Source organism: Lynx rufus, unplaced genomic scaffold, assembly GCF_022079265.1.
Source record: "Lynx rufus isolate CCGP_SWC_20201006 ecotype Redwood Valley unplaced genomic scaffold, mLynRuf1.p SCAF_17, whole genome shotgun sequence".
Taxonomy (NCBI): Eukaryota; Metazoa; Chordata; class Mammalia; order Carnivora; family Felidae; genus Lynx; species Lynx rufus.
In genome coordinates this window covers 28,377,246-28,404,694 of record NW_025814831.1, presented here as the reverse complement: position 1 = coordinate 28,404,694, position 27,449 = coordinate 28,377,246, and the positions used below count along the sequence as shown (strand labels likewise).

Here is a 27,449-nt window from a genome sequence, read left to right as displayed (position 1 = left end):
TAATAAGACTAAGATATAATTTGAAAGGGATCAAAAGAACTGTTGTCTCCTGAAAAACTGTAGAGAACAGGTCTGGTTAGGTTGAAAGAATAAATTCTGCATTTTGATATGAAACTTGCTCTCACATAAAGAGACACTTTTAAAGTACCAAAAAAAATCATAGTTTTACAAGTCCTAGTACTTTCACCATTTTCCCAGTTGGAGTATGAACAATATCAGATGCTGAATGAGATCTTGCAGGGGAAAGAAGACAACCAACCAGGACAGGAGTTTAATTGTCTCTATTCTATCCTTGTCCTTGTTTCTCTCCCTCTCTCTTTTTTTTTAATGTTTTATTTATTTTTGCAAGACAGAGACAGAGTGTGAGCAGGGGAGGGGCAGAGAGAGAGGGAGACACAGAATCCGAAGCAGGCTCCAGGCTCTGAGCTGTCAGCACAGAGCCCGACTCGGGGCTCGAACTCACGAACTGAGAGATCATGACCTGAGCCGAAGTTGGACGCTTAACCGGCTGAGCCACCAGGTGCCCCTGTCCTTGTTTCTCTTTTATCAATAGTTTTTTAATCCCTAAAATAATCTATAGGCCTGATGGAAGACTACAGGGGACATTTTTTATTGAGTGTAGAGAACTCTTTAAGTCTGAGATTTAGAATGTAAATTACAGCAGCAGCAGTGAGAGATCAAGAAGACAGGGGTGGGAGGGGACCAATGGAGCGGGGCTATGGGCTGTCTAGGAAGGCAGAATGGATCCCAGGGAGTTCAGCATAGGTAAATTACATCAATGCAAACTATGAGGCTGGAAAAAATTGCAAAGCCAAAACCAAGCAACCCCTCCTCCCACCTCCCACCACCAAAACAAAACAAAATCAAACCCACAAATGAATCAATCAGTCATTAAATTTTATCTCTAAATAAGTTATAAAAAGTAGATATCATAGGGCAACCTCCTGAGTCCACAGCTGCAGATGAATGAACTGTCTTTAGCTTGGAGGGATCATCTGCTCAAGACTGATTGATCATGTTGCTTGGAGACACTGGTGGCCTCAGACTCTGCTGGTACCTGCAGCCCATGCTATCTGCTCAGAGGCAGTGAGCATCCCTTTGGCTCCTTACAGATCAATAATTCTGTTCTCACGGTGGCTCACAAGGAGGCATGGATGCCCTCTGGCTTTGCCCTGTTTCACATCTTTCCGCTTTTCCAAAGAGATGCCAGGCCTGGGCCATTTTGCGAAGTTTAGCAAGATTGGGTTTAATCTGTGGGAAAAAAGAGAATAACTCCCATATGCAGCTTGAAAAGCCAAGTACCAAATAAAAATTTCCTAATTACGGCTATTCCAATCTGTTCGGATTTCTAATTTCTGGATTCAGAAAAGATTAGAGATTTCCTTAGGATAAGCGGGACTGCCAACTTTAAGTCTAGACTCCCATCTCTTCAGGAATGAGGACAAAAGTTTGTTTTCATTGTCCTATGAAACAGTAAGATTTTAACGGAGTAAAGCCTATTGGATGCATCAGAAAACTCCATGCAAGTAAAGACTTTATAGCCCTTACAAGGAAAGGCAAGCAAAAGAAAAGATTTTGGAAAGCAGCAACATGGACATTCCTATTATGCTTTTGTGTTCTGTTTCATTTAAGATTATAACAAGAACAGAAAATGTCTTTAATTTAAACCACTCTGTGTCTTTATTGCATTATCCACATCATTGTTCCTGGACTGCTGAGTAATCAAGGCCAAACCATAATGTGAAAATCTCCTAAGCTTGGTTTCCTGCCGGATGATCCCCAAATCATAACTCTAGAGATCCTTAGAAATGGCTACCATTTCCAGCAAAGGCACCATCAAGAAACTGGCTGTTCAGGTTGTATTTGTTAGCAGTAAATTTGCTGTGTTTCTACCAACTTTCTGTAGCCCCAGAGAGACCTTCTACATCCTATCAAACCTAGAGCTAGTAGGGAACAGATGTCCAGGATACATCAGTCCGTACATGTGTTAAGCTTAAAAAATACAAAGGCATCACGTGTGTAATCTGACAGTGCAGCCTGAGCTCCATGGTGAATTTGAGCTAGAAGATGAAGTGGTAAGATTTTATATAAATAAACTTTCAATGCATACTTTTCAAAACTCGGGTATTTTGGAAAGGATTAAGACAGGTTACATTTGGCTGATAGGAGCGGGAGAAGAAAGAGAAGATAAACCTTGCTCCTCTTCTCCTGTTAGTCATTACTGTACCTGCTTTTCCTGCTCCAAGTGGTCTATGTCAGCCAGCGGCAGCATAGAAGGTCTCCCGTGAGCACACTGGAATGGCAGCTGGCACCACGACAGGGCTTCAATAAGGCGATAGCTCTCCTCCGGGCTCAGGCCATCATTAAACTTGATGGCCCCTGCATGAAAGACAGAAACAAGGTTATGGTGTGTATAGTAGGAAAACAGTGCTGACCCTGGGCCAGCGCCAGATATCTGGGAAAAGTAAAATGTGTCTTAGGCTTCTTTCATGTGACCAATACTGCTTGAAATTGGCACTTATCGACACGTGGATGAAACTAAGGGTTCATGATGCACCTGTGTCTCAGCTCTTCCTTATGGAATCATGGTCTTTCTAATCCCTAGGGGAGGCATTCCTTCACTTGTTGGGATTCTGCTTTCAGAGTTTTTCTCAAAGAGACAAGGGCAACATTGTGCTTACTTCTTACAGATTGTAAAATCAAGATCATCTTTTAGCCAGTCTATCACAAAGATCTCTACTTGTTGTTTTTCCCACAATGTCCATTTTATTTGCTTTTTTCTATTTCCATAATAATCTTCCTGCTTTTATGCAGACATTGATACATTAATTCACTCGGTCAACAAATATTTGTAAGTATGTACTTTGTGCAGCAGGAGCTATGTCAGGCAGTGAATGAGACAGATGGTCTCTGCCTTTAGGGGGCTTATGATCCAGTGGGTCCAACAGGCGAGACAAACATGAAACAAATAATTATACAATAATTATAAATTTTTCTTGTAGGCTTCTATTCTTTCTTACCAGCCTAATTTCTTGGTATCCTTTGCTGCTCCTCATATAACTAATTTCTTTCTGCCTTTCGATCTGTGCATAGGCTATTTCTACCCCTTGTGGCAAACCTTCTCTTCCATCCTATGAATCCATGTCCCTCAGTTTGTTCAAGGCTTGACTTACAATGCATCTCCTCTATGAGTTACCGCTCCACTCATCCGTGTCAGTCTGAATTATGGTCAAATGTATGTGTTGGTGTTTTGCTTTGTAAAAGCAATTTTTTAGTGTTCACTCTTAGTGTATTCAGTTTCTTGATCTAAACTGTACCCTCCATGGGGCGCCTGGGTGGCTCAGTCAGTCAAGCATCTGACTCTTGATTTTGGATCAGGTCATGATCTCACGGTTTGTGAGACTGAGCCCCATGTCGGGCTCCACACTGACAGCTCGTGCTCTCTCTCTCTCTCAAAATAAACTTTAAAAAATAAATAATAAACTGTACCCTCCAAGAAGTGAGTAGTAAATGTGCTTTCTATCTCTTTCATAACTTCTGTACTCCTGCCGGGGCTTAGCATACAGAAGCACTCATTATCTGGTGTGCTGAGTCTTACCGTGGCAAGCTTGGGATGCCAACACCTTCTGGACAGTCAGTGGCAAAGTCCCTTGGATGCCTCCTGTGGTCTGGAGTAGCTAATGCATAAACACATTCTTCATTAAGAAAATGAAGGGAAGGGGCGCCTGGGTGGCGCAGTCGGTTAAGCGTCCGACTTCAGCCAGGTCACGATCTCGCGGTCTGGGAGTTCGAGCCCCGCGTCGGGCTCTGGGCTGATGGCTCGGAGCCTGGAGCCTGTTTCCGATTCTGTGTCTCCCTCTCTCTCTGCCCCTCCCCCGTTCATGCTCTGTCTCTCTCTGTCCCAAAAATAAATAAACGTTGAAAAAAAAAAATTTAAAAAAAAAAAAAAAAAAAAAAAAAAAAAGAAAATGAAGGGAAAAGGAAATGTGACAATAGAGCCTTTTGTGAGTGGTGCCTCTGTGTGAAACCCCAAAATAAGAGGCTTACCTCCACTTGTTCTCGAATAAATTCCTACAAAGCAGAAAGGAAAACAGGCATTAATCCATTGTTGTAACTCTTCTTTTATAGTTTAAAAATACACTTCCTGGGGCGCCTGGGTGGCTCAGTCAGTTGAGTGTCTGACTCTTGATTTTGGCTCAGGTCATGATCTTGTGGTGGTGGGATTGAGCCCTGTGTCCGGTTCAGCGCTGACAGCATGGAGCCTGCTTGGGATTCTCTCTCTCCCCCTCTTTCTCAGCCCCTCCTCCTCCTTCTCTCTCTCTCTCTCTCTCTCTCTCTCTCTCTCTCTCTCTCTTTCTCTCAAAATAAATAAAGGAATATTAAAAAAAAATACACCTCATAAAGGAGAGAGTTCCAGCAATATAGCACTTAGGTGCAAATAATTTATTTGTTGTGAGGCACTCTGAATATGAAATACCAAGACAATTTAATAGAACTCCTACTGAAGAGAGAATATATTTAGCTACTGAAGCTTCCTCCAGAGACAGCTCATAACTCATGAAGTTATGTAACTGCTGAGAGCAGCTTTGATGATTCCAGAGTCTAACTCTCAGGGAGGCTTTTCACTAAGAGGCTGTGTGTATTTATGATCTTAGCCAGAGCAAGTGTAATGCTACACACAAACGGAATAAATACACAACGATCATCAACACAATGGAGCACTGAGTGGGACATTCGCTTAGATATATAGTAAACATAAGTAGTCACTTTAGTTCCCACAGCACTTTTTTTTTTTTTGACAATTCCATTTGGGGTCGAAAAGCTTATTTTGGGGGGCACTTTGTTGAGTTTCTCCTCACTAGTATATTTCTGTCCCTCAAGTAGCCTTTTCAATAGTTATCCCTGCAGATGTTAATATTTACAAAAGGACTTCGGAGAAATTTAAAGCAGACGCTATTTTTCATGCTACCAATTTGTTTAACCTCTGGAGCTAAAAAAAACTGTTTTGAGATACAGCACATTTAATAATTTCTTTATAAGAAAACCCAAGATTTTTTTACTCCTAGAATTGGCTATGTACAAATCACCTTCCTAAGATTACAAAATGGTAGATCTTCTTGTTAAACCAGACTCAGAAAATTCTCCCCTTTCCTCAAAGACACCCTAGTCCACCATGCTTACAAATGAGCACAGTTACTAAGCACTGGGTGGTAGATACCATATATTTTTTAAAAGCTGCATACGTTCCCAAACAAACCTACACAGAAAGATGTTTCATAATACCTGACCCATTAAAAAGCTTAGTGTGGACAGAGATCAAACCTAACCTCTTTGCCATTCTCTCTTGTGCTTGGTCATCTGGGACTTGTGACACATCATTTTTTAAGCCTGGTGAAGGGGAGAAAGATCGTATCTCTGTTCATGTCACATTTCAATGGTTCAATTAATACCAGATAACTTAATATTAAAAAGGCGCACTCATCAGGCTAAAGGACAGAACTTTATAGAAAATATTTGTGATCTTTCAACTGTCAGGATCCAAGTAGCTACTCCTTTTCAAGATACCAAAACTGTTCCAGCTTCTTCCAGAATTAACAAATCTCTCCTGAGCAGTGTGACTTAACATAGTCAAGATTTTCTGAAGCCATAAGCTGTATTTCAATGTGAAGTAAACTCCTTACCAGCAGTCTTTGAAGTCTCTTTGGGAAAAGTTGTTATTATAATTTTCTGGTTAAATACTTAGGGATTGAATTACAATAAAAGATTCTAACAGATTTTATCTTTTGGATTTAAGACAGTTTGGAGGAGGAGCCCTGGAGAAAAAAGGCTGTGTTGGGAAAAAGAGCACTGCTGAAAGCAAAGGCTGTCTGATCAGAGAGCAATTCTGGAAGGGCCAAACTCATGATGGTCCAAGCACTGGCACTATTAACTGCCTTTCCCTCTCAAATGTCTTCTCACCCTTAGCCTACAGACATGCTTAAGTCTCTCCCATCTGAAAACACACCAAAATCTTTCTTCTGCCCCGTGTCCTGCCCCACACTGCAGACCACCTTTAGCTCTCACCCTCTCTCTCTTCTTCTGAAAACTCTTGAAAGAGCAGGCTACTTAGCTCTACCTCTTCTCCCTCCACTCCCTCCCTGACCCATAGCAACCTGCGTTGGGCGCCCCCGCCCCCACCCCTAGGAACAGACGCCACCATGGAACACCGTCCTCATGATAGCCAAATCCAACTTTTCAGGCTTGATGGCTATTGCTGACCATTCCCTTCTTGCTTAAAACTTTCATTGGTTTTAGTAATAGTACTTTTTCCTGCTTTTCTTCCTCTCTCTGACTAAATATTTTCAATCATCCTTTACAGTTTCTTCTTTTCAGCAGCAGCTTTCCAGACCGCTGCCAAAATATATGCACCCTGAATGCTGGTGTGCCACCAACTCCACCCTTTGCTCTCCTCTCTTTTTATTCTTCATATTCTTCCTAGGCAGTCACACTTCCTCTAGGCTCTTCTCCAGCTTCTGATGTTATAAAAATATATATACTATTAACTACCTCAAACATACATACAGCCCAGGTTTCTCTCCCAAGCACAGATGTGTAAGTCTGCCTATCCACTAGACATCCCCATGTGATGGCACATTCAATGCATCTAAACCCAGGCTCATAATCTAACTCCCCAGGCAGGTATACCCCTCCTCCTCTACTTCCTTTTTCTGTTGATGGCATTACCATCCTTCCAGTCATCCACGCTAGAACCTTCAGAATCCTATCTTATCTTTTCTCCTTTAATCCCTTTTATACTTTCTATTATTGTTCACCAAGTCCTCTTAGTTCTACTTTCCAACTTATGTTTCAAATATGTCTCTCCTTTCAATTCCCAATGCTGTTGACTTAGGTCCTCATCCTTTCCTATTTGAACCAGTGCAATCAATAGCTTCTCAACTGTGCTCCCTGCCTCAAACATTTCCCATATCAATGTAGCATACAATTTATCTACTAAATCTATCTTCTAATTTTTATTTTTATTTTTTTATTTTATTTTATTTTTTTTCAACGTTTATTTATTTTGGGGACAGAGAGAGACAGAGCATGAACGGGCGAGGGGCAGAGAGAGAGGGAGACACAGAATCGGAACCAGGCTCCAGGCTCTGAGCCATCAGCCCAGAGCCCGACGCGGGGCTCGAACCCACGGACCGCGAGATCGTGACCTGGCTGAAGTCGGACGCTTAACCGACTGCGCCACCCAGGCGCCCCTAATTTTTATTTTTAGATATGACTAAAGTAACTCAGACTTCTGGGAAAATTGTAGACTTACTTCATGTGGATTTACCTGTGCTCCAAACAGAAAGAGTTAGAGATGAATAAGGAGTAGAAACCACAATGAATTAAATAGGACACCATGAAAAAAGAACAGACAGATATGAGAAAAAACCTAACCGATATTCTGGATGTAAAACATGTAGTCGTGGAAATAAAAAGCTCAGTGGATCAGGTAAACATCTGGTTAAATAGTAGGTGAAGAGAGAATTCAACTCACTGGAAGATAATGTATCACAAAGGGGTAAAACAATGGGAAATACAACAGAGAAGTTAAAAAGGTAGGTCCAGTAGACATCTGACAGGATTTCTAGGAAACGAGAGAGAATGGCAGAAGAGCAGTGCTTGAAGTGACAATAACTGTACATTTTCCAAGTGGAAGAAGCATGATGAATCTGAAGAAGGAAATGAAAACAAAGATACATCATAGGGAAACTGCAGAACACCAAAGACAGAGAAAATCTTAAAAGCCACCAGAGAGAAAATCAGATTACCTACAAAGTAATGATAACTACATTGACAATGGACTTCAATGGCATAGAGAACGTCAAAGTTCTCAAAACACTGAGGGATGACCGACAATGTGGAAATTCCCTGCTTAGCTCGACAATCATGCAATTGTGAAGGCAAAATAAAGACATTTTCAAAGATGGTTTATCATTTATGGACTCTTAATAAAAGAACATTTAAAAGCTTTCAGCAAAAAGAAAGCTGAACACAGAATGAATAATCGGATGAAAGGAGCAACACTGAACAAAGACACTGGTAAATATTTTCATTAATCTAAATAAACATTGACTCTATAAAATTAATGACTACCAGGGAGATTAAAACAGGTCGAGTTGGAGTGCCTGGGTGGCTCAGTCCAACTTAGGTTCAGGTCATGATCTTGTGGTCCGTGAGTTCGAGCCCCGCGTTAGGCTCTGTGCTGAAGCTCAGAGCCTGGAGCCTGCTTTGGATTCTGTGTCTCCCTCTCTCTCTGCCCCTCCCCTGCCCACACTCTGTCTCTCTCTCTCTTAAAAATAAACATTAAAACAAAAAATTTTAAAAAAAAAGGTCAAGTTAAAATACTGAGCAACAACATGGAAGATGGGAGGGGAATGCTGGAAGATAAAGGGTTGTAAGGCTTTTGTACAGTTTAGGAAGAGAATAGAGAAGCAAATTACCTTAAACTTTGTTAAGGCTAAAATTCAAGGCTAATCTGAAGTAATACAAATGGAATATGTAACAACTTAAAGAAAATTTTTTTTAACATTTATTCATTTTTGAGAGACAGAGACAGAGCACGAGTGGGGAAGGGGCAGTGAGAGAGAGAGAGACACAGAATCCAAAGCAGGCTCCAGGCTCTGAGCTGTCAGCACAGAGCCCGATGTGGGGCTCGAACTCACAAAGCCATGAGATCATGACCTAAGCCGAAGTTGGATGCTTAACCGGCTGAGCCATCCAGGTGACCATGGAATATGTAACTTCTACACTAGCAGAGGAAAACAAGGAGAAATAAAGGAAACTCTAATAGAAAAACAGAAAGGAGCAAAGAAAAGGCAACAAAGACAAAATAAACTGTCGTTAAAAAAAAAAAAAGCGAAACACATAAGAAGTTCTAGTTCTCTTCAACACCTCCAATGTCATATCCCAAAAGCAGTTTTCCAGACGTTTACCAAAACACAAATGTAGAGGGTGAAATGAAAACTACTCAGCAGAATATGCTAAATTCCTTTATGACTTTGTATTGATGACCTATCTAGCCTCATCTAGCTCACCACTACGTATATATCTTAATTCGAGCCATATATACTGGTAGTTCCCTAAACACAGGATCTGCTCCAAGTCTCTGATACCTGTTGTTCTGTCTAGAACGCCCTTCTTCTCTCTTCTGCACTCGGCAGGCTCCTACTGTTCTACCAGATTTTTCCTAAGGCAAAAATTAGCTTTTCTGTGACAGTTTCCTTGAACTCCATCCCCCTGGGCATAGTAATCATTTTGTATTTCCATAGCACTTTGAACTTCCCTCTAACTGGCCAAATTTCATTGTATTTGTAATTATTTAGATGTCCTTCTTCACCTTGAGCTAATTCATCTTTTAATTTCCAGCACCTGGTACACAGCAGGTATTGATACTTGCTGGATGAAAGATGAACACAGAATTTCTAAAGAAAACAGGAGGTTACCCTCAGTTAGCAATTTCCTCAACATCTGAAGCAGTCTTACCTCCACAATACTCTTGGTCACAGGAGATCTTCCTCTTCGAAGTTCATTGGCTTCTCTTTGTACAAAACAGAGTGGTACTTTTCCTACAAGGACCAGAGAATCACTATTGTCTGGAAATATAATTTCAAGGCCCAGATCTTCCAGATTTTTGTGGTAGCACCTAAAGAGAGAGCCTCAATTACAAAACTATTACTTCATTCGCATTTCAGCACCAGTCCCAAGCACTGGAGGGTTTCTCACAAGATGCCACAAATTTTAAAAATTGTACTGCTTTTCTCATACATTTGTTTAGGATTTTATTATCAAATTTCCTGTTTGAATTACAGTAACTTTCATTTTTTTCTCTTTTCCATTAAGAGAATCAATTTGTTTCTAAGTCTTGTTCCTAAGTTTTTATTCTTCACCGAGGAACTGCTAACTTCTCGCTGCTGGCACTTCAAGGAGTTTGGCACAAATAGAAGGGCTGAGAATGTTTTGAATCAGCATTAAAGCAGGGAGGTAATTTACAGCCCTAGGAACTGAGAAGTCCTGATTAACTGGATGTAAATAAATGGATCTGCCTCTACTACACATCATGCCCCAGGGAAAAAGATTTATTGGCAGTAGCATATTCCCAAACCTGACATGAATTCAGAGACAATTCTTTATTTCCAATAATTTGTGCCACCCAAAAGTGGGAAAACGTCCTATCTTATGACTCACCATATGATTTGCCCCTTCCTTGCGGCCCAGTGTTTTACTTTCTTCCCAGTATGATTATGGTAATGAAAACTAAGAATCTAGAATGCACCGAGGCAAAGCAGAATGGAAGCAATTACTGCAGTAACTTTGCTTTCAGAAACAGCACAGCATAAACACGGACTTTTCCAAGAAATGGTAAGAGGATTCTAAGCCAACTGCTGGAAAAAATTATCAAGGAAACTCTATCCTATACTCAACAGCTGTGATATAGTGGAAAGAACAGCATTTGAAGTCAGAAGACCCGCATCTGAAAGCCTGCTACACCATTCAAGAGTTGTTATGACCTTGAACAAGTCATGTAACCTCTCTTGGCCTCAGGGTCTCATCTGAAAAAAGGAACAGCAGGTATGCTTGTACTGCGCAGAATTACTGTGAGAGTTTATACTATAGATATCACGTCCTCATGGTAGTACTAACCGTAAGAGTCTGCTTTGTTCTTCTGTCACTGTTATCTCTAGTGGAGGGCTTACAATGGAAGACAGTAATTTTTTCCGACCAGAGCCTTGGGGCTGTTGCTTCTCATAGGAATCTATTGGAAAAGAAACGAAAGGGGTTCAGAGTAGGAAATGAAGTCTTCTAGACTTCAAAAAGAGCATGAGAAGGCACAGCCATGTTAACTATTATTGTGCTCAGCAGTGTGTTCAAACCGGTTTAGGCTTTGAGTTTCCATTATTATAGTCAAATGAGTAAGTATCCAGACCATTTATTCATTTCAGCAGTATTTCCAAAGTAAGATGTATAAGACTTCAGTCTTACACTCAAATGAACAATGCAATGTTCCTGTAGATAGTCAATAAATGTGATTTTAATAATGGGGTGAATAATGTTGATTACTTAAGAAATAAAATTGGTTTACTATACAATCCTGTGGTTCAAGAAAGTTTCCCATTCCTTCAGAAAGGTTTCCCAGTCTCTGAAGAGAATTTGTCAGTACTGTTCTCAAATGAATGGTCTCAAGCCTATAGCCAGTTTTTCTAACACTGCTTTTACCATATCTTTCTCAACAATTAGGTCTTCATTTCATACGGAAAAGTGAACATGGAAGTAATATCATTGCCATTCTAGCCCATGAACTATCTCCTTAGGTCCTCACCTACCTCTTTGACATAGTTTTCCACTATTTGACCACAGGGGTAAAGATTTTCCTGGGATTTTACCACTTGGAGAACACTGCCTCATGATAAGAAAAGAGCGTAGCAAAGATTAAAAAGCACATATTGGCTTTGGAAGGCAGCTACGCTCACCACTATACCACCAACGCTGCACAGCAAAAAACACATATTGGCTTTGGAAAAACATATAACAAATTAGTGATACTGGTTGTCTCTGGGGAGAGAAACTAGGTGGGATGGGGAACAAAGGTAAAAAGGAGACTTGATCATATTCCATTTTGTACCTTTCAGACTTGAACTCATACCACCTATTCCAAAACAAATTTTAAAGTACAAACAATATATTGGGCCTTCTGAGTTGGTGGTGGTCTCTGCCTGACAAACTGTGAAGAAGGTATACCAAGATCATATGGGCACACAGAGGGGCGTATCTTTGTGATGGATGTCACGATAAAGTAGCCTAATCGTTAGGTACCCAACCCTTAGGGTTGATGACAAATGTATGGCAAATATGTCTTTGACCATGTAAGACCACCAAATTTGAATCCGTAAAGTGAATCACTATATTCTTTCAGTTAAACAAGAAGCCAAACCAGAAGGCTTCAGATTACTTTTTTTAAACATACAATTCATCTTTCCTCAACGACAGCCACAGTTAGAAAAACTCTTTCAGTATACTAATTGTGCAAGGCAGTTTCACATATTTTCTAGTTCCAAACAGATCCTTACCAACAATCAGCTGCTCTAAACGGACACGCTCATGGGCGGCATGCTGATCCACTAAGACTAGCAGGTTTCCACCTAGAACACGAGCAAGGATTACTGGAGTATCAAATTCTCACATCAAGATTAAAATAATCATGTTGTGTGGAGGGAAAAAAAGGTTAATTCAAACTAGCTAATGACATAAGCATAAGACATACATACTTAGTATCTTTCATTTCTTAAAAAATTGAAATTATGGGGAAAACTATAAATTTATCCCTAATGAGAAACTTTTGAATACATTGGTATTTCATTTACAAAACAAGGTTAAAGCCCTATATTCCTAATGTTTAAATACTGATTTTGCTTTATTAATTCAGGTTGATACAATGAAGGGCCTTAAACACATTATCAAAATCAGCTGACTTTGATTTGCAAGCTACTCTGGAGCCCACAGAGAATGTAATTCTAGTACACTTTTTATTTCCAGAGAGTACACTTTTAATAAATGACAGATGTGATTCACTTTAAGAAACATTATAACCAAACATATAAATTCAATTTGTTGATTTACATTATATAATAATTATGTATTTTAAATTTAAGTGTAATTAGAATTTTTTTTAAAGACAGGCTGCTCCTGGCCAATTTAAACTTTTCTCACAAACCATTTACATATTAAAAAGGTGTGGGCCAGATGCAGTCCATTTAAAATATATTTTTCTTTTTTTAATATGTATTTATTTTTGAGAGAGAGAGACAAAGTGCAAGTGGGGTAGGGGCAGAGAGAGACAGGGAGACACAGAATCTGAAACAGAGTCCAGGCTCCCAACTGTCAGCACAGAGCCCAACACAGGGCTCAACTCGGGAATGGAGAGATCATGGCCTCAGCCGAGGTCGGGTGCTTAACCAACTGAGCCACCCAGGTACCCCAGATCTAGTCTACTTTAGATCAGAGGTCAGCAAATTTTTCTGTGAAGGGCCAGATAGTAAATATTTTAGGCTTTTTAGGACATATAGTTTGTCACAACTACTCACTGTTCCTTTTGAACCAAAGCAGCCATAGACAGTATGTGAACATTGTAGCTGTGTTCCAATAAAATTTTATTTATGGATACTGAAATATTAATTTCATATAATTTTAATGTGTCAAGAAATAATATTCTTCTTTTGCTTTTTCAATCATTTAGAACTATAAAAACCATTCTTATCTCCCTGGGTGCACAAAAGCAGGTGATGGTTGGATTTGACCCACAGCCACAGGTTGCCTTGTTTTAGACCCAGGTTTCTCAAACTTTGATGGGCATACAGGTCGCCTGGGATCTTATTAAAGTGCAGATTCTGATTCAGTAGGTTACAGATGACACACGAGATTCTGCAATTTTAACAAACTCCCAACTGATGCTATTTACAGACCACGCATTTGAGTAGAAAGGCTTTGGACTCTCAAGTACAAGAAAGAAGGCAGAATGTCCTGACCCAAAAAACCAAACCTACAGGGAAATCCCTTTCTTGTTGACAGGAGGACTGATTCTCAATTACATTAGTACATCTTTTTATCTTGTCATTTTATTAATTTGGTCCAAACGTTGAGGTCCATTGCTATCAGTTGTTTTGAAATAAAAGCTCTCCTCCTGAATTTGATCAAAATAGATAATACCTGTTTTTTCTATTTCTACTAAAGGATATAATGTTTTTATGACACCATCAAATTCATGGCATGAGAGCTTAAGACTTCAGGAAAAAAAGGAACTAATTTTTCTGACAGTATGTTCAACCACAGGAATAGGCCCCAAAATATTGAATTTTAAATTCCTTTGAGGATAGGAGGAGTTGCAGCTGGTTGTGATGAATACTGAACATCCTGTATTGGGCAAAACAATGGAATAAATAATAAATTGTGAGGGAGTAACCTCAAACTTGAAATTGGAGTCAGTGTGAATACCAAGAGTCAGGAACCCTAAGAAATCAATCCTGTACGTGATGGTGGCAGAATGATTCATAGCCTACATAGGGCTCACAACATTTTCTACTCCTTGAATGAAGCAGAATATATGAAAGTAATTTAATCACATCAGAAGCTGTATTTTTGATATTCTAACACAATACAAGTTTCATAAGGGCAAGGGATTCTTTTTTCCCTTTATTTATTTTCATTTATTTCTTTATTTTAGAGAGAGAGTATGAGCAGGGGAGAGGGGCAGAAGACAGAGAGACAAAGAGAGAGACAGAGAGAGAGAGAGAGGGAGAATCTTAAGCAGGTGCCATGCTCAGTGTGGAGCCCAATGCAGGGCTCAAGCCCACAACCCTGGAATCATGACCTAAGCTGAAATCAAGAGTTGGACGTTCAACCGACTGAGCCACCCAGGTGTCAAGGGCAAGGAATTTTATCTGTTGTACTCCCAGCATATATAAGGGTACCAGGCACATAATAGGTATTCAAATATTTACATAATAAATGAACGAATCCTTTTCTTTGGGGTATCATAACTGAACAACTGTATTTTATCATAGGTGGAAACATGCAATACAAAATGCCAGTATATGGCATTAATTTCACCTTAATTTAAAAACAGTAATAGGGGCTCCTGTGGGGCTCAGTTCTCTAAGTGTCCGGCTGATCTCAGCTCAGGCTTTGATTTCAGGGTCATGAGTTCAAGCCCTGTGTTGGGTGCTGTGCTCAGTGTGAAGCCTACTTAAAAAAAAAATGTTTTAAAACAATAATATATTTGTCAATTACAAAATTATGTGCACATATTAAAATAAGTCGATTATAGGAACAGGTTGCTTTTAGTACTAATGAGTGACAGTAAAAGCACTTACATTTTTATTTAAAAAATGTATTTATCTAAGAGTACTCTCTGGTGGCATCTGACTAAAGTTGACTATTGAACGACATGGGTGTGAATGGCACAGGTCCACTTATGTGTACATTTTTTTCGATAAATACAGTACAGTACTGGGATGCTTGGGTGACTCTGTTGGTTAAGAGTCCAACTTCACCTCAGGTCATGATCTCACAGTTCGTGAGTTCGAGCCCTGCATCGGGCTCTGTGCTGACAGCTCGGAGCTTGGCACTTGCTTCAGATTCTGTGTCTCCCTCTCTCTCTGCCCCTCCCCACTCATGCTCTGTCTCTGTCTCAAAAATAAATAAAACATTAAAAAAGACCAGTACAGTACTGTAATGTATTTTCTCTTCTTTAGATTTTCTTAGTAACCCCATCCTAGGTGCCATTAGTAGAGATTTTGGTATTAAACAACAAAGAATTCTAGGTCATCAAAACCTTAGAAAAAAAATCTATTCATTTTTCCAAAACAAACTACTAGAATTTGACTTTCACTGAATCCATATTTATGACAATTCTGACCTATTATGACATTTACTAAATAAATCTACAATGTAAGCAAGGTAAAAGGGAATATTTTGAAATACAAAGAGAATAAGCTGCTTTCAAACTTTAGAAGCATTCGCCTGCAGGTCTACTGGTCTGGGCCCAAACCCTCCACTGGTGCTCAGGGCTCTCAGCCACCTGCACTATCACGCATGCCTCATAAATGTGCTCAAGAGTCTTCCGATTGGAAAAAAACAAAAACAAGTCTTCTTTCACCCTCACCCTCCTTCAGTCCTTCTCTTCCATGTCACAGATTTCTAAGGCTCTCCTTGTGATGTCTGTCACCTGGTCCGGGAACATCATCCACTCAGTTACAGAGGTCAGAAAATCAGGAGTCATCTTTGATCTCCCTTCCCATCGCTAATGCATCACTAAACCCTGCTGACTTTCTCTCCTACATATCCTCCCAATGCACTCGCTAGGCTTCACCAACTATCATTTTTAGATACTGAAATATCCTTCCTACCAATCTTTTTGCAGGTACTGGGACTCTACCCCACCCCCAATCCATTCTCCACACTGCAACCAGAGCAATATTTTCAAAGTACAAATGGAATGTGACATGTGCCACTGTAAAAACAATAAAAAAAGAAAACAGAAAGCTTCCCGTTGTTTCCAATTGGTGTCGGGACAAATACAAAGCTTGTAACTGGCACTTAAGATCTGGCTTTGACCTACTTCTCTGGCCTCATCTCTGCACTCTCACTCCAGCTGTACTTGTCCTGCTTCCTCTCACTCAAGGAGAGGAAACACAAATTGTGTATGTCATTCCCTCAGCCCAGAATACTCCTCCCTCCCTTCTTTACTTAGTTAAATGCTCATACTCATCCTCACTTTACCAAAAAAAACCTTTCCAGACCTCCCTAATTCAAATCTCTCTGTACAGTTTCTTACAGCATCTTGTTTCTCCCGTAATGTTAGCTAGAATTAAAACTTTAACGTTTATGTCCTTATCTGTTTCTCTTACATGTGAATTTTTTGCCACCATTATGGGCTAGGGCCTAGTACAGTCTCTGGCATGCAACAGGCAGTCAATCAATGCTTGTTGGATGAGTTAATGTTATTATTTACAAACTATTATTGCTTTATTAAAGTAGGTCACCGAGATATTGTATGTAATTCTTGATAAACTTAGCAGGGTTCATTATATGAACTTTCTATTATTACAAAGGGAATACGTGAAACATCAAAAAGTCAAACAATATAACATATTTTAAAGAATAAAAGATGAAATTTTCCCTTTGCCACTCTCATTGTCACTCCAAAGGCAACTACTATTAATAGTTTGAAATGTATCTTACATACATATGTCTCTGTATATGTATACAAAACTAATGCACATTAAAACTGTTGTTTCAATGCCTGGGTAGCTCAGTCCTTAAGCATCTGACTTCGGCTCAGGTCGTAACTTCACGGTTCCTGAGTTCTAGTCTCACATCAGGTGAGTTCATGCCCTACTTCGGGTGAGCTCTGCTTTGGGTGAGCACAAGCCCCACTTTGGGTGAGCACGAGCCCCGCTTATTCGGGTGAGCTTCAGCCCCGCTTCAGGTGAGCATGAGCCCCACTCTGGGTGAGCCCAGCTTTTCTCTTTCTCTCTCTGCCCCTCATGGGATAGTCTCTCTCTCTCTCCGCCCCCTCTCCATCTGCCCATCACTCACTTGTGACCCCCCCCTCAAAAACAAAAAACAAAACAAAAAAAACAATGTTCTTTCATATAAATTTAGATTGGTTTTCCCAATTGGCTTTAATCTGTCCAAATCATTGCAACTATATTATATATTAAAAATATCTTAAGAAGTGCTTGCGTGTTCCAGTCGGTTAAGCGTCCCACTCTTGATTTCGGCTCAGGTCATGATCTCATGGTTGTGAGTTCCAGCCCCACACTGGGCTCTGTGCTGTTAGCTTGGGATTCTCTCCCTCTCTCTGCCCCTCCCCTGCTTACGCTTGCACACACACATGCTCTCTCTCAAAATAAATAAATAAACACTAAAAAAAAAAACTTAAAAGGAGGCTATTAGGAGACCAGCTGGTTATTAATCAAGGCTAAACTCCATTCTTACCTGCCTCACCATTCTCTTCAGTCTTGGTGCTCATTAAACAGGCAATAAACTTGTTATCCACTTGCTGTAGAACCTGCCATATATTCAAATAAGTGGTACAACACTAAATAAAAGTTAACAAAGCCTCATCTGTATACAAAGAGATAAAACTGTACTTAATTAAGTTATTTGCATTACAATCTTCATATCTAAGACTATGGTAAGGAAGGATTAAAAAAATAAGCAGAGCTATCAGAAGGCATAAAAGGAAGGAGACTACAGGCTAAGGATTCAAAAAGGACACGCAAGCAACTAAACTCTACAGAGCACACCTGAGATTCTCCCGACAGGACTCTTACTCATAGGTAACTATGACCAGAGGCGCCTGAGTGGCTTGAGGTGCCCGAGTGGCTTGGTCGGTTAAGTATCCGACTTTGGCTCAGGTCATGATCTCATGACTTGTGAGTTCGAGCCCTGCGTGGGGCTCTGTGCTGTCAGCTCAGAGCCTGGGGCCTGCTTCAGATTCTGTGTTTCCCTCTCTCTCTGCTCCTCCCCTACTCATGACCAGAGACTGCTAACAAATGGGGCTGAAATAAATTTTGCATTTTGCAAAGGTAAGGAAAACTATTTCAGAGGGTCTAATCCCTTAAAGTAGTAAGTTAATAGCCACCAGGGGCTTTAACCCTTGGGGACTCCTCTCTGTCCAGGTACAGACAAGGTTCTCATTGCACTTCCCTGCCTCGGTCCCTATTGTTTAACTAAAACTGTTGTTTCAGCGCCTAAGCAGCTCAGTCATTAAGCATCTGACTTCAGCTCAGGTCATGATCTCACGGTTCGTGACTTCGAGTCCCACATGAGGTGAGCTCATGCCCCACTTTGGGTGATCAAGAGCTTGCTTTGCTCTGGTACCAGGTCAGTGCCATGTGAGGGGTTTACCTAGATCTATCTAACCTCCTAATTTGTTTCCATACTGAAAATAAGGAGATGAAGACAGCCGGAGTGGTGTAGGGAGAGGGCAAACTAGCAAAGCAGATGAGACAAGGGGTCCCTTTTGTTAAGACTGCTCCTCAATCTGGAGTCTCCTAAGCCATGTCATTTGTCGCCTCACACAATAGAGGGTCATTTACAAAGGGGCACTGTTGTACATTTAAGGACAATGTCTGTACAGGATTTAGTTGATTTATAAATTATTGTCAAAATATAAAGTCAATATATAATCCTTGAAACTGTGAGCCTCAATCCTTAATTCATCCCTCCAACCTGCTCACACTACTGAAGACATTTTTTCCTTTGTAATTAAAATTGGTCCCTGCTTTTTCTTCTGATAATAAAAGTTCTAGTAAGATTTAAAAAAACACACGTGCCTTGACCAAGGTAGTCTAGATCATTAAATAAATCCAATTTCACAAGAGTTAGTCCAGCTTAGTTCTTATATATATTTTTATGAGATTTCAAAGTCAATCTCTTACCTGCATTGAATGAATCATTTCTTTGGTGAAACGATAAGGATATAAGACATTGTGAATTTTAACCGCGAGGCTTCTGGCCTGGCCACTGCTTACATCAACAGCAACCTAGAAAGCAGCACAAACATCATTTAAATTTTTAATTCTTTGTATCTGCAGAACTGTTTTACCAAAGATCCCAAACTGCTTTATCATTTTCACAGAACCTATTAGAAGTGGGTTGAATTCAGGGACCTTAGAGAAATTCAAAAAGCTCTGTGAATTATTAGTCTTAAATAATAATTTTGGGGTATAAACAAAATTACTAACAAAAACCAATGTTGTTTCAGAATAACAATTCGTTTATGTTCCATGATCAAGTCCTTAAACACATCTTAACTGAAAAATCAGTAATCAAGTGTTCATTTATTCTACACCTTTATCACAACACACGAAGTACCTTCTGTGATAACCCACTGAGAACACATACACTCACGTCCAATGATGAATTGTTCCTCCAGTAGAAGACTCGCTATTTTATCTGATGATGTAACAGTGCTTTTTGTTTTGTTTTGTTTTGTTTTAATTATCACCACCCTAAATACCCTGCCAAAGCTGCAAGATAGGGTTTCTAAGAGTGGTAAACACATTCAACTCATCACACACTGACTACACATGTTTAATCCAGAATGTCTGAGCTCCCAAATTCTATGGATTCTGATTTCTCCTCTCTATATTAAATAGTATTTCCAAATAAATTATTTGGAAACATGCCCACTTTCCGCTTATAATTAAAAATTAATATAGCCATTCATGCTCATATCCAGCTTAAATGAAGTACAAATTTTAAAATAACAAGCAGGGGCGCCTGGGTGGCTCAGTCGGTTAAGCGTCCGACTTCAGCTCAGGTCACAATCTCGTGGTCCGCGAGTTCGGGCCCCGCGTCGGGCTCTGGGCTGATGGCTCAGAGCCTGGAGCCTGCTTCCGATTCTGTGTCTCCCTCTCTCTCTCTGCCCCTCCCCCGTTCATGCTGTGTCTCTCTCTGTCTCAAAAATAAATAAACGTTAAAAATAAATAAATAAATAAATAAAATAAAATAACAAGCAAAGAAAATTTGCTACAGACCCACCTCCGGATAACGGGCAAATACTGGATTTTCCCACTCTGAGAACAAAGACTGAAGTGATTCTCTACCAACAGTATCATCCACAGCATCTAAGGCAAAAGGAAACAGATCAAGTTGGCATCGAGAGCCGCAGAAAAAAAGGTGAGTGGCACTCCCGTTTGCTGTGGTGCAGCGGCAAGATCAAAGATCAGACATATTGTCCCAATATTCTACAAAAGTTTAGTGTTTGCTGGATCTCTAAATTGTTCTGATCTGTTACTTTTTAAGTTAGAGTTGATGACTGTATCTTTTGGCGTTACAGCTTTTTCTCCAAACTATTTTCAAGAGATATTCAGAATACAAATCCAGAAGAAACTGGTTCAAATTAGTAGTCTCACTTCCTTTAGATAAAAATATACCTTACCTATTTTTAGAAACAAAGAATCTGTAGCTTTTTTTTTTGAAAATAAGGATTTTGCTTACATAAAACTACTACAATATGGAGTGCAACTCCAATCTTTAAAAATAAGAGATAGTCTCTCAATCACAAGACACCACAGACTGTGCATAATCACCCAGTATTGACTTCAGGTCTGGAAAAGTAATTTCTGATCTAAATGCATGCACTGAATTACTTAGTTCTGCTGTTAAATAGGACCGTGGGGAATTACTCGTTCCAGGAAGGCACAGCTGGCCCTGATCAAGCTTAATAACACAACCCTGCTTTTTAAAAAAAATTTTTTTAGTTAGGTGGTACAGTATGTACTAGATGTCCCGGCAACCTCTGTTTTTGCCCCCCTACCTCTGTTATTCTGTCTCATCACAGTCCTCTCTTCCCGAGCTCTAGGAAGGAAGGGAAGAACAAGGTCGCTTCTAAAAGGATGACACTTGTACTGAGATCCTAAATGTAAAAAAGAAAACCTAGACATTTGAACTCAAAATATAAATTATTAAAAAATCAAGTTACATTAAAATCTTTCTGCACAAATGGAGTTGAGACCTGAGGCAGACTACTAAGCACGAGATTGAGAGTCAGAGTTCTTTAATGAGTTATGCTGCTAATTTAGGAACCTACATTAATGCTTAGTCCCGTTATCCATATATACCAGACAGAATGAGCACTAAAACAGATCACGGATTCCCAATGGGCACAATTTTGTATGAGAGACATTTGGCAACATGTGGTTGTCACAACCTGGGTAAGGGGTGCTACTGGTATCTAGCAGAGATAGAGGCTAGGGACTGCCAAATATTCTACATGTATAGGACGAACCCTACGACAAAGAGTTATGAGTCCAAAATGTCAAGTGTCACGGTTGATATAGCTGGTATTTGACATATACTGGTACTTAATTGTTAGCCTTCACTACTTGGTTCAACCTTCACGAGTCCCCAGGTTTATGTCTCTTATACTCAAAATGTGTTGCTATTATAACATTTATCTGATATTACGTTTACATAGCTGTCTTCCCTAATTGATTGTGAACTCCTGAAAGCCAAGCCAGTGAATCTGCAACCTAGCAGTGTGAACAATAAATGAATGAATACATGAACAGATAAATGAATGAAAAGTTCTCAATTTAAACTTCAAAGTCCAGGGGTGCCTGGGTGGCTCAGTCAGTAAGGCATCAGACTTTTGATTTCAGCTCAGGTTGTGATCTCACGGTTTGTGAGTTCAAGGCCCACATCGGGCTCGGTGCTGATAGCATGGAGCCTGCCTGGGATTCTCTCCTCTTCTCTCTCTCTATCCCTCTCTGCTCTCTCTCTCTCTCTCTCCCTCTCTCTCTCTCTCTCAAAAATAAAAAAAACATACATTTAAAAAATAAACTCCAAAGTCCAGTAATATCTGGCCTAAATTCTGCCGTCCTCTCTGAAGGATGATTGAGTTTTAGAAACAATGCCTGCATTTGACAGTTTTTGAATAGGGGCCAAAACATGATGGAACTATTATTTCAAAACAATAAATCCATTGGACAAGAACTGGAGAGATGAATTCAGAATAAAATGAAAGGGTAAGGTGAAATTAGGTTGTGTTATTGGTAATAGAAAGGACAGAATTAGGGGCATTTTAATTTTTTTTAATTAATGTTTCTTCCTTCAAAAAAATTTTTTTTAATGTTTTTATATATTATTTTTGAGAGGCAGGAGAGACAGAGCACGAGCCGGGGAGGGGCAGAGATAGAAACACTGAATCGGAAGCAGGCCAGGCTCTAAGCTGTCAGCACAGAGCCCCACCGGGGGCTGGAACTCAAGAACAGTGAGGTCATGACCTGAGCCCAGGTGAGATGCTTAACTGACTGAGCCACCCAGGCACCCCAGAATTAAAGGCATTTTAAAGAAAAAAACTGCCAAGGCTTGGAGACTTACACCACTCCTTAAAATTACCTGTATAGATATTCTCTTGTGTACAATTTAATTTGCCTCTTAACAATTCATCCTAAGTAACGTTTTTCTGTATGGTTCAGCAGTGTCCCAACGCCCTACCACACGTTAGCCCTTTACAGAAGGTGTGACATGCAGTGTGAATGGGGGAGCCATCTTTCCATGAAACTCGTTTCTATACCCAACATACTTTTTTATTTTCATTTTTCTTATGGAATTGAGTTAACAGGACACTTCAGAGACTTGCTACAAGACTTGCTAATGCAGAAAGTTAAATAGGTTGAAGTGTTTTAAACATCTAGATCGGCTCAACGGAAGCAGATGTTCATGTTGTGTGCGGCAGCTGACGTTCCCGCTTTGGTTCAGCAGCAACCATCTCAGGTTAATGTAATCGCGGCCTTTTTTGTTTCCATTTAAAAGCAGTTGCATTTCAGGAAGATGAGGTGCCAGTGCTTTCGGTTTACTTCCGATAAGCAGTCAGTATAAAACAGGACATAAAACTACGTCAACTGAAAATCACGTATGTCTTTAAGAGCCACCTGAGAGTCTCAGGAGCAGTGCTGAAAGACAGTTCTCCTACTTAAAACTTTGAAAGTTACTACAGTGATTATTTTTTCATGAGGAAAAACTGGAAACCACTGAAAAATAAAGGCCTTATTTAACCTTAGATAAATCAGAGCCTCCTACTAGAGATATTCATGCTAAGGAGCATTACAAGTCAATTTACAATTACATTCATACAGTTTACATTCTTTTGCAACACTCAAGACTTTTAATATGGATGCACATTTAATGTTTATCCTCCTGATGCGAAACCAAGATTATAGCCAGATGGAAATCAGTTTTACCATCTCCCAACATCTGGCTCTCAACACACTGCCAAAACAATGTCACTTTTAATGTTGACTGAGACATGAGAACTCAAGAGTCCCAATCTAGGCTCTGATGTAGCCTTGTGGTATGATTTCAAAGCCACATTACTGTCTTCCTGAATAACGGCTACTTATAGCATAAACAGATCAAATGGATTAGCATATGTATTATAATAAACCATGTCTGAAAAGTATAGTTGGGAAAATACACACTTAACCTACATTCCAAAAAATTTATGGTCAAGTCCTTTTTTCTAAAAACACAAAAACAGTTCAAAAATATAGTACTGTACTGAGCCACAGACTTCTGGGGAAACCCAGGATGATTACAGGATCATTCTGGTTTTTCACCTGAGAGCTGCACAGAGCAACTTCCAGAAAAATATCACACTGGCATTGCAGGTATCTTTAAAGACAAATTTCTAGGAGAGTTTTATGTTTGGGAGAGAGAAGAAAGGAGGCTAGGGAAGCACTGTGGATCTTCTCAACTATTAATAGTGCCATTTTCATGAAAAATGGTCTCACCCTCCTACACATCCACATATCCACACATCCATATACAAACACTTCCATTCTATTATGTCTTTCATTGTATTTCTAGATGTAAATAGTATTGGACCTAGAGAATCTTTATATACCATAAAACACATGTTTTATAATTAAACTTGAATATGATCTATCAGCTGAGATAATCTCTTTGGACAATATATATATATATATACTTACCATTCTCAAGGAGGACATCCACAGCTACAGTTGTCAGGTCTTTAGTACAAGCAGTCTGAACATCCTCAGTAGGAGCAGTGAATGTACTCAGTCCAGTTATTTTGTTGATGTAAACCATTCTTCCCAGGGCTACATCAAAATGCTGCTGCCAATCCAAAGAACATGTGTTTGACTCTTCATTTTCAGAACAAGTTCTTGCTATAGATTCTTCACTCTGAAAACGAGTTCCTTTTCTGTCAGCTGTGCCATCTTCTATGTGACTCATTAACATTTTACTGGGAGAGTCAGGACTTCCTGTCTGTGGGTCTGAAGCTATAAGAACATCCGTATCTTCACTGATGACTTTAGAATGACTACGGGGTAATACCAAAGGAGTTTCTGGTATCACGGAGTTCCCTGTTGTGTTGTTGTTAGAGTATGTTTTACTATCTTTATTGAAGGGATTATCCTGTGTGACAGAGTCCAACTCTGGAATGATGCCACTGTCTGTTTTTTTATACTCATTTTTAAATAACTTGCAAGAATCCAGGATTAACCCACTGCACAAGTCATGGTCTTTCCTACTAGAATCTGATTGTGGAAGTTCATTAAAATGACTCATCATTTCCAATGCTTGAGTCTCTCTTTCGGAACCTTTCATTCTGGATAATTTAGAGGCTAAAGATTTGGGAGACTGCTTGGCATCCAAAGGTTTTCTGTTAAAATCAGATAATTCCTTTAGAGTTACAGGACTTTCTCTTAAGCAAGGAGTCTGTTGTTCCAAACAATCTTCTTCACTAGAGAATGGAAACTTCTTTGAGTAAAAGATGTGACTTACTGGCAGACAACTATTATTTGAATCATTATGTTTCATAGCAGTGATTTTACAAATGCCTGAGTTGTCTAAGTGATTCTTCTCTTTCCATGGAATGTCAGATTCAACTTGAGGACCGAGATTGGTAGAGATTTCAGAATTATTATTTTCTTCCACCTCTGTATTCAGAGGACTTTTAACCTTCCCATATTGCCTCTTAAACTTCTCTAAAGATCCCAGTTGTGACCTTAAGCTTAGCTTCTTACGGGCTACGGGTTTGGAGAAACCAATCAATTTATCTATTTTCTTACTACCATTTGAAACATATCTACACCAAGGGGAAGAAGAGGATGTGTCAAGTAATAAGCAATCCGTGTGTGATTCTTTAGTACCTTCCTGAGAAACAGCAATGTTTTCACAAGTTGCTATAGGTTTGTTCTCTTGCCCATAACTTGTATTTGTTCTGTGCAATTTCTTGTCAGACAGTTGAGCAAAGTCTTTACTTAAAGTGCTGGTTGGATCTTCGATGTTTGGAGTCTCAACTGAATGGCATGCTCTGTTTACAAATGTTTCTCTGGCACTCACGGGACCAGGTTGAATACAGTTTTTAAGTAAATGTTCTCTTTCAGTTGATTTAGTTTGCTCATTTTGTACCACATGAGTTATAAAGCCAGTGGAGCATAATTTAACTTGTCCATAACTAAAAATGTTTACTCTTCCACAATTACTAGGTTGTTTTTCTTTCTCTTCCTCTCTCTGAGCACCATGTACTCTCAATAACGTTGTCTCAAAAGGCAGAGGTTGGGATCCCATTTTGGTAGCGTCTTTAAATCTCTCTAATTGATTCTGAACTCCATTATTTTTCAGGATACTGGCAGGCATGCCATTAACAATAGCACTTGCTTTCTGTATTTCTAGATCTTCTCTATTCTTCTCAAAGCAGTATGATGTCTGAAAAGGGTTTACAAACATTTCTGAACTGGTTCCACATGGACTTTCTGAAGAGTTACGTTCTAAGCAAAGTTTTTTATGTTTCCCATTTTCTCCCCATTCTGATGCTTCAGCTGTCTGTTGTTGTAAGATCCTTGATTCTGAGCAAGAGCTATCTTTGTTTTGTAAAGATGACTCTGTCACTTTACCATGGCCTGGGCCATCTGATTCACAAATGTACAAGAATGAATCATTTGTGTTTTTTCTGGTAGCTTCTGAATCTCTAGAATTCTGTGTGTTTCGTCTGTTTTCTACAGTAGCTTTTCTTTTCACAGCTTTTGATTGAAAATTAAACATTTCATAGGAATCCAAAATACTATTACATGCTTCTTGGAAACTGACCTGGTCACCCTTCTCATCAGAAGACACGTGCTTCTGAAGAGTAGCACTAAATAAACTAAAATCGTTATCTTCACTAAATTCTTTAATGTCCTCACCTGATAATTCCACAAATAGTTTTTCTTTCTTTAAAAACATTTTCACTCCTTCCTGAATGCAAACCAAAATAGTATCCCAGTTCTGAAATTCAATCAGCGTTTTTGCTGGCTCCAGGCACACATCATATTCACAGAACTGACACTGCACATTGATTACATATATCCCATGGAGTTCTGGGTTAGACCGATGCCGAGGACTTGAATTCATTTGTCTAGTGGCAGAACCATTCTTTGGCTTGCATATAATACTTTCTTTCCTCAATAAAAAGTCAATGAATTTATGCAACTTTGTCCTTAAAACCAGTCTTTTGTTCACAAACAAAAATTGCATATTCTTATTGTAATGTGCTTCGGAGCTGATATAGCCGCTGAGCTCAAACTCCTTGTATTTAAATTTTATTTCTCTTAATTTTTGGGACTTACCCAGTCCATAAATTTGACAAAATCGGGAACATATGTCTTTGGTTTTAGGAAGTTGAAGAACCATGGAACCAGAAACATCATTCCTCAAAGAGAAAGAAATGGAAGGGTGCATGAGCGAAAGAGCTTCTATCCTCTGCCTGACCTTCTCAAACTCCAGTCTAGGATCCATGCATTTCCTCCTTACAGGTAACTGGTAAAATAGGTTATATACTGTTACTGTTGTCCCGGCACTTGGTCTAGTCAGGTCAGCTTCACAAGCTTTCAGGGCTTTTCCATTCTGAAACAGTTTCACAAAAGTTTTCATTGTCTTGTTTTTCTTGGATGAAATTTCCACAGCACTGGCCATGTCAGCTATACTTGCCAAGGCCTCCCCTCGGAAACCATAAAACCTGGGATTCTCCAAGTCCTGTAGCGAGTTGCATTTACTAGTGAAATAACGATTTCCCACCTTGTCTATATCATCCCTCCCCACCCCAAATCCATTGTCTATCACTTGAACTTGGAAAGTCTCCATATTCACCCTGACAGCCACACATTTTGCTTCAGCATCAATGCTATTGAGGGCAAGTTCCTCAACACACTGGCCTAAGGAGCATATAGCCAAACCAGAACGCAATCTGGCTTGTACTTCAACTGACAAGCACTTGATCATGGCAGGTAGAAAGCTGGTTAAGAAGGCCAGGCACTGGCTTCCTTCTCTGACTGGAAATAATTGCCTATGGGAGGAAAACACACACACACAATCAAACCCTCAGAGCTACGGAGCAT

The 27,449-nt window shown here is 39.7% G+C and overlaps 1 protein-coding gene across 5 annotated transcripts; it reads right to left on the bottom strand.

Moving 5' to 3' along the window:
- Positions 1-586: 586 nt before the first annotated feature.
- MLH3 (mutL homolog 3) lies at positions 587-27,449 on the bottom strand. 5 transcript variants are annotated; one of them, XM_047080346.1, is made up of 12 exons: positions 24,039-27,436; positions 20,861-20,959; positions 20,083-20,168; positions 18,978-19,082; positions 17,530-17,602; positions 12,102-12,173; positions 10,678-10,789; positions 9,520-9,679; positions 4,048-4,071; positions 3,599-3,677; positions 2,228-2,379; positions 587-1,251 (listed from the first exon to the last, which is right to left on the bottom strand). In XM_047080346.1, the coding sequence occupies exons 1-12, from the start codon at positions 27,331-27,333 to the stop codon at positions 1,129-1,131; spliced, it is 4,380 nt and encodes a 1,459-aa protein (XP_046936302.1). In that variant the 5' UTR covers positions 27,334-27,436; the 3' UTR covers positions 587-1,128. The 5 variants fall into 5 exon arrangements, with proteins under 5 accessions (XP_046936302.1, XP_046936303.1, XP_046936307.1 ...); XM_047080347.1 differs by lacking the exon at positions 20,861-20,959 and having other exon boundaries at positions 24,039-27,101; XM_047080351.1 differs by lacking the exons at positions 20,083-20,168; positions 20,861-20,959 and having other exon boundaries at positions 24,039-24,152.